This window comes from Tachypleus tridentatus, chromosome 8, assembly GCF_004210375.1.
Source record: "Tachypleus tridentatus isolate NWPU-2018 chromosome 8, ASM421037v1, whole genome shotgun sequence".
NCBI lineage: Eukaryota > Metazoa > Arthropoda > Merostomata > Xiphosura > Limulidae > Tachypleus > Tachypleus tridentatus.
In genome coordinates, this window is record NC_134832.1 from 152,932,610 (window position 1) to 152,941,279 (window position 8,670).

Below are 8,670 nucleotides of genomic sequence, written 5' to 3' on the forward strand. Positions count from 1 at the left end.
GATTATATAGTGATACTGAGTTACCATTAAGCTTATTTAATGATAATTACATAGTAAGTGAAACTGTTAGTACAAGATTATATAGTGATACTAAGTTGCCATTAACCTTATTTAATGATAATTACATAGTAAGTGAAACTGTTAGTACAAGATTATATAGTGATACTAAGTTGCCATTAACCTTATTTAATGATAATTACATAGTAAATGAAACTGTTAGTACAAGATTATATCATGATACTAAGTTACCATTAACCTTATTTAATGATAATTACATAGTAAATGAAACTGTTAGTACAAGATTATATAGTGATACTAAGTTACCATTAACCTTATTTAATGATAATTACATAGTAAATGAAACTGTTAGTACAAGATTATATAGTGATACTAAGTTACCATTAACCTTATTTAATGATAATTACATAGTAAATGAAACTGTTAGTGCAAAATTATATAGTGATACTAAGTTACCATTAAGCTTATTTAATGATAATTACATAGTAAATGAAACTGTTAGTACAAGATTATATAGTGATACTAAGTTACCATTAAGCTTATTTAATGATAATTACATAGTAAGTGAAACTGTTAGTACAAGATTATATAGTGATACTAAGTTGCCATTAACCTTATTTAATGATAATTACATAGTAAATGAAACTGTTAGTACAAGATTATATCATGATACTAAGTTACCATTAACCTTATTTAATGATAATTACATAGTAAATGAAACTGTTAGTACAAGATTATATAGTGATACTAAGTTACCATTAACCTTATTTAATGATAATTACATAGTAAATGAAACTGTTAGTACAAGATTATATCATGATACTAAGTTACCATTAACCTTATTTAATGATAATTACTTAGTAAATGAAACTGTTAGTGCAAAATTATATAGTGATACTAAGTTACCATTAAGCTTATTTAATGATAATTACATAGTAAATGAAACTGTTAGTACAAGATTATATAGTGATACTAAGTTACCATTAAGCTTATTTAATGATAATTACATAGTAAGTGAAACTGTTAGTACAAGATTATATAGTGATACTAAGTTACCATTAACCTTATTTAATGATAATTACATAGTAAATGAAACTGTTAGTACAAGATTATATAGTGATAGTAAGTTACCAATAAGCTTATTTAATGATAATTACATAGTAAGTAAAACTGTTAGTACAAGATTATATAGTGATACTAAGTTACCATTAAGCTTATTTAATGATAATTACATAGTAAATGAAACTGTTAGTACAAGATTAGTACTAAAAGCTAAGCTATTGCACTGTTGTGATTAACAATTTACATTTCAGTGGTAGTATTAGGTATGAATTTGTAACAGCTGACCAACATAAAATAAACCTTTAATTAAAAAACAAATAAGTTTATGATTTAATAACTTCATTAATATGGCTACTTACAGGTAAGTACATAGTAAATGAAACTGTTAGTACAAGGTTATATAGTGATACTAAGTTACCATTAAGCTTATTTAATGATAATTACATAGTAAGTAAAACTGTTAGTACAAGATTATATAGTGATACTAAGTTACCATTAACCTTATTTAATGATAATTACATAGTAAATGAAACTGTTAGTACAAGATTATATCATGATACTAAGTTAACCTTATTTAATGATAATTACATAGTAAATGAAACTGTTAGTACAAGATTATATCATGATACTAAGTTACCATTAAGCTTATTTAATGATAATTACATAGTAAATGAAACTGTTAGTACAAGATTATATAGTGATACTAAGTTACCATTAAGCTTATTTAATGATAATTACATAGTAAGTGAAACTGTTAGTACAAGATTATATAGTGATACTAAGTTACCATTAACCTTATTTAATGATAATTACATAGTAAATGAAACTGTTAGTACAAGATTATATAGTGATACTAAGTTACCATTAACCTTATTTAATGATAATTACATAGTAAATGAAACTGTTAGTACAAGATTATATCATGATACTAAGTTACCATTAACCTTATTTAATGATAATTACATAGTAAGTGAAACTGTTAGTACAAGATTATATAGTGATACTAAGTTGCCATTAACCTTATTTAATGATAATTACATAGTAAATGAAACTGTTAGTACAAGATTATATCATGATACTAAGTTACCATTAACCTTATTTAATGATAATTACATAGTAAATGAAACTGTTAGTACAAGATTATATAGTGATACTAAGTTACCATTAACCTTATTTAATGATAATTACATAGTAAATGAAACTGTTAGTACAAGATTATATCATGATACTAAGTTACCATTAACCTTATTTAATGATAATTACATAGTAAGTGAAACTGTTAGTACAAGATTATATAGTGATACTAAGTTGCCATTAACCTTATTTAATGATAATTACATAGTAAATGAAACTGTTAGTACAAGATTATATCATGATACTAAGTTACCATTAACCTTATTTAATGATAATTACATAGTAAATGAAACTGTTAGTACAAGATTATATAGTGATACTAAGTTACCATTAACCTTATTTAATGACAATTACATAGTAAATGAAACTGTTAGTACAAGATTATATCATGATACTAAGTTACCATTAACCTTATTTAATGATAATTACATAGTAAATGAAACTGTTAGTGCAAAATTATATAGTGATACTAAGTTACCATTAAGCTTATTTAATGATAATTACATAGTAAATGAAACTGTTAGTACAAGATTATATAGTGATACTAAGTTACCATTAAGCTTATTTAATGATAATTACATAGTAAGTGAAACTGTTAGTACAAGATTATATAGTGATACTAAGTTACCATTAACCTTATTTAATGATAATTACATAGTAAGTGAAACTGTTAGTACAAGATTATATAGTGATACTAAGTTACCATTAACCTTATTTAATGATAATTACATAGTAAATGAAACTGTTAATACAAGATTATATAGGGATACTAAGTTACCATTAACCTTATTTAATGATAATTACATATTAAATGAAACTGTTAGTACAAGATTATATCATGATACTAAGTTACCATTAACCTTATTTAATGATAATTACATAGTAAATGAAACTGTTAGTGCAAAATTATATAGTGATACTAAGTTACCATTAAGCTTATTTAATGATAATTACATAGTAAGTGAAACTGTTAGTACAAGATTATATAGTGATACTAAGTTACCATTAAGCTTATTTAATGATAATTACATAGTAAATGAAACTGTTAGTACGAGATTAGTACTAAAAGCTAAGCTATTGCACTGTTGTGATTAACAATTTACATTTCAGTGGTAGTATTAGATATGAATTTGTAACAGCTGACCAACATAAAATAAACCTTTAATTAAAAAACAAATAAGTTTATGATTTAATAACTTCATTAATATGGCTACTTACAGGTAAGTACATAGTAAAGAAACTGTTAGTACAAGGTTATATAGTGATACTAAGTTACCATTAAGCTTATTTAATGATAATTACATAGTAAGTAAAACTGTTAGTACAAGATTATATAGTGATACTAAGTTACCATTAACCTTATTTAATGATAATTACATAGTAAATGAAACTGTTAGTACAAGATTATATCATGATACTAAGTTAACCTTATTTAATGATAATTACATAGTAAATGAAACTGTTAGTACAAGATTATATCATGATACTAAGTTACCATTAAGCTTATTTAATGATAATTACATAGTAAATGAAACTGTTAGTACAAGATTATATAGTGATACTAAGTTACCATTAAGCTTATTTAATGATAATTACATAGTAAGTGAAACTGTTAGTACAAGATTATATAGTGATACTAAGTTACCATTAACCTTATTTAATGATAATTACATAGTAAATGAAACTGTTAGTACAAGATTATATAGTGATACTAAGTTACCATTAACCTTATTTAATGATAATTACATAGTAAATGAAACTGTTAGTACAAGATTATATCATGATACTAAGTTACCATTAACCTTATTTAATGATAATTACATAGTAAGTGAAACTGTTAGTACAAGATTATATAGTGATACTAAGTTGCCATTAACCTTATTTAATGATAATTACATAGTAAATGAAACTGTTAGTACAAGATTATATCATGATACTAAGTTACCATTAACCTTATTTAATGATAATTACATAGTAAATGAAACTGTTAGTACAAGATTATATAGTGATACTAAGTTACCATTAACCTTATTTAATGATAATTACATAGTAAATGAAACTGTTAGTACAAGATTATATCATGATACTAAGTTACCATTAACCTTATTTAATGATAATTACATAGTAAATGAAACTGTTAGTGCAAAATTATATAGTGATACTAAGTTACCATTAAGCTTATTTAATGATAATTACATAGTAAATGAAACTGTTAGTACAAGATTATATAGTGATACTAAGTTACCATTAAGCTTATTTAATGATAATTACATAGTAAGTGAAACTGTTAGTACAAGATTATATAGTGATACTAAGTTACTATTAACCTTATTTAATGATAATTACATAGTAAGTGAAACTGTTAGTACAAGATTATATAGTGATACTAAGTTACCATTAACCTTATTTAATGATAATTACATAGTAAATGAAACTGTTAATACAAGATTATATAGGGATACTAAGTTACCATTAAGCTTATTTAATGATAATTACATAGTAAGTGAAACTGTTAGTACAAGATTATATCATGATACTAAGTTACCATTAACCTTATTTAATGATAATTACATAGTAAATGAAACTGTTAGTACAAGATTATATAGTGATACTAAGTTACCATTAACCTTATTTAATGATAATTACATAGTAAATGAAACTGTTAGTACAAGATTATATCATGATACTAAGTTACCATTAACCTTATTTAATGATAATTACATAGTAAGTGAAACTGTTAGTACAAGATTATATAGTGATACTAAGTTGCCATTAACCTTATTTAATGATAATTACATAGTAAATGAAACTGTTAGTACAAGATTATATCATGATACTAAGTTACCATTAACCTTATTTAATGATAATTACATAGTAAATGAAACTGTTAGTACAAGATTATATAGTGATACTAAGTTACCATTAACCTTATTTAATGACAATTACATAGTAAATGAAACTGTTAGTACAAGATTATATCATGATACTAAGTTACCATTAACCTTATTTAATGATAATTACATAGTAAATGAAACTGTTAGTGCAAAATTATATAGTGATACTAAGTTACCATTAAGCTTATTTAATGATAATTACATAGTAAATGAAACTGTTAGTACAAGATTATATAGTGATACTAAGTTACCATTAAGCTTATTTAATGATAATTACATAGTAAGTGAAACTGTTAGTACAAGATTATATAGTGATACTAAGTTACCATTAACCTTATTTAATGATAATTACATAGTAAGTGAAACTGTTAGTACAAGATTATATAGTGATACTAAGTTACCATTAACCTTATTTAATGATAATTACATAGTAAATGAAACTGTTAATACAAGATTATATAGGGATACTAAGTTACCATTAACCTTATTTAATGATAATTACATATTAAATGAAACTGTTAGTACAAGATTATATCATGATACTAAGTTACCATTAACCTTATTTAATGATAATTACATAGTAAATGAAACTGTTAGTGCAAGATTATATAGTGATACTAAGTTACCATTAAGCTTATTTAATGATAATTACATAGTAAATGAAACTGTTAGTACAAGATTATATAGTGATACTAAGTTACCATTAAGCTTATTTAATGATAGTTAAGTCAGAAGGATATTAGATTTTCTAAATATAAAATCACATTTTACAGATCATCTCTCAGTTTTCATATTTCATGCCTCCTTTAAAACTTATAAAACCTTTATTTTTGCTCCTTATCTCCTTTATCTGTGCTTAGAATTGTTTAAGAAGAACTGAAAGAAAAAACCTGTGTTTTTAACCTAAGATATTTCTGGCAAACTTTCAGTACTATAGTAATGGAATTGTCATAGCTATATAATAAAACTGTTAAATATGAAGATTTTTCAACAATTGTTACACTGTGAGAATAATTCAAACACCATTATCAGAAATTACACAGTGGTATCTGTTGTCACATGCACAAATGGATTTTTTACATAACTTTTTTAGATGTGTATACAAGTTCTTGTTATTAGTCAAATATAAGTAGCTTGTATTTAACATTTTTGTGAAACAACAGTTTGCTTTTGTGTTTCTAGAAAACAAAAGAACCTAAAAAGCATATATTTTTGCATTGTCCCATTAGGAAACCTGCTGTTCTTTTATTACTAGATCTAATTTATAAGCATAAGGTTTCAAAGGATTAAAACTTCAGTATGTTTCCATAGTGATTTTAAAACTTAAATGTGCATCTCAAATTGACTTGTTCTTTTTCTTTCTTTCTTAGGCTATTCATTGGATGTCGTATTGGAAACACCATATCAGGAACAGCCACAGATGTTTTAAAGTGTCAGAAATAAGTTGAGTTGCCTGAAGTTGTTGACTGACTAGAGCTGATATATGACAATTTTTACTTCGATTCACAAACTAGTTATACTCTAAAAAAAATTAACCTCACACACTTTATTTTGATTTGCTTAGATTGTGAACCAGGAATGATGACATAGTACAAGATAAAACCTATTATTATTTGTATGTTGCATATAATCTACCTTTACTGTAATAATTTAAAGTAAGTTAAGATGATTTTAGTTGAGGAGAAGTGAATGTTTCTACTCTCTGTTATCAGTTTCTATTATATTTTTTAAATTGACCAGTCATGATAGGAATGTTGTTTAATATGTGCTCAAGTGATCAGAAGAATCCATGCACAATATTATGAAGACACCTGGAGCTGTATTTGTTGTCCTTTACTCACCACATGTAACCTCAGTAAGATGTGACACATTCTACAAGTTGAATGAGTCTCTTGTATCATTTTCACCAAACTTTGTGGGAAAGAAAATCAGACCCAAGAGTCAGTGTATGTTAAGGTTTTTAAACAACTTCTGTATGAGACACCTTTAATTGTTCAGTATGCACAGTTGAAATGTTTTGTAACTTGTGAATGATAAGTGTTGCTTTCAGCTCACTGTCTCATATTTATGTAATAATCTCATTATTATATTCTTTGTACTGCTTGAAACCTATATGTTGTCTTTAGTTTGTTTGTTTTCTTGAATTTCACTCAGTTTTTAGTTGTAAATGTGCATGTTGAAAGGAGATTTTTAATTTTAGTAAAACCCTGATATTATTCCTTCCTCCCATTTTAAAGGGTATATTCACCAAATTTTTACACTATTTGTTAGAATTTACCAGACATAATATGTGAGGAAGTACAAACTCATTTTGACAGACTGTATCTTGACAAACTAAGTATATGGTTAGATAGAAATGTGTGTGAGACTACATCCCTTCGTGCTGTAAATGTGAAATTGAAATAGACTTCATCTTCTTGTATGTTATCGTAAAGCTTGTATTTTTGAAATGTGTATAACTAACTTTACAGCTTACACATAATACACTGATTATGTATTTTATCAGTCATTGAACCTTGGGGAAAGAGATTGCATTTGATATTAGAATATAGCTTAAAAAAATATATTTGATAACTCTTGTGTTTCAATACCTGTAGTTAGTAGTACTAGATGTTATGAACTGCACTTCTAAAATGATTGGTAAAATCAAAGTATTTATAAAGAGCATACTGATTCTTTATAGCTGTTTCATTGTTTTTGTTTTTGAGGGAGAAATTATAAACTTTTCTAGGAAAAATTATTTTGTAAATTAAAAAAAACTTTTGTACAACATAACTTAAGTTGTAACTGTCTTGTAAATCTTTGATTAGGAATATACATTTATAATTATTGAATGTATTTTCCTAACAGAACACTGGTCAGTTTATTGAGAAGAATAACTGTAGCTTTTAAGACTATCAGCATAATGGTTATAATAATTATTGATTATATGTGCCAACTAGCACTAAAGTAAAATAATACGTATCAGAAATGTTACAAATACTACATGATACCAAAATACCAGGGATGTTACTGACATTTTTTTATGCTAAAAGTTATAGAGTAAGATTTTCAAGAAAGTATTTATTTTAGCTTTATACACCCATCTATATCTAAAGTTCTTTTACAATGTTATGTTCACCACTTGCTTTTATTGGCTTTATACTATGTACTGTTAGGTATTAAAATAAAAGGTACACTTTCAATCAGTTACTGAGTCCATGTTGAACCAGTTAAATCTCAAACACTAACCTTGATATCTTTATTGGGAAAGCTTTTGTATGCAGTACTCTACTGGTGAATAAACCCCATTCACACACACACAAATTTTTATATATTTATCTAACACAATTATGAACACCTAAGATCCTTATTTCAACTTTGTAAACACTTTTAAATGTGTTGGGATTTTTCTCCTTTATTTAAATAAAGTGAAAAAATTAGAATAAATGTAAGTAATTGTTTTAAATTTTTATAGTACAAAAAAGCACCAAAAGAAAAGTCAAACTATTCTCATATGTGAATTTTTTACAACCTAATCATCACATACACTTTATTTTATTGAGTGTTCTGTTATTTTCAG

General features: G+C 25.1%; 1 protein-coding gene across 2 annotated transcripts in view; it reads left to right on the forward strand.

The window, feature by feature from the left end:
* The window catches only part of LOC143223764 (BCL2/adenovirus E1B 19 kDa protein-interacting protein 3-like), a 33,746-nt gene extending 25,450 nt beyond the window's left edge, over window positions 1-8,296 (forward strand). For both annotated transcript variants that reach the window (XM_076452167.1, XM_076452168.1), the window contains one exon: window positions 6,479-8,296. In XM_076452167.1, coding sequence (XP_076308282.1) covers window positions 6,479-6,551 — 73 coding nt within the window. In that variant the 3' untranslated portion in view covers window positions 6,552-8,296. The remainder of the gene's footprint in view (window positions 1-6,478) is intronic.
* Window positions 8,297-8,670: the final 374 nt, after the last annotated feature.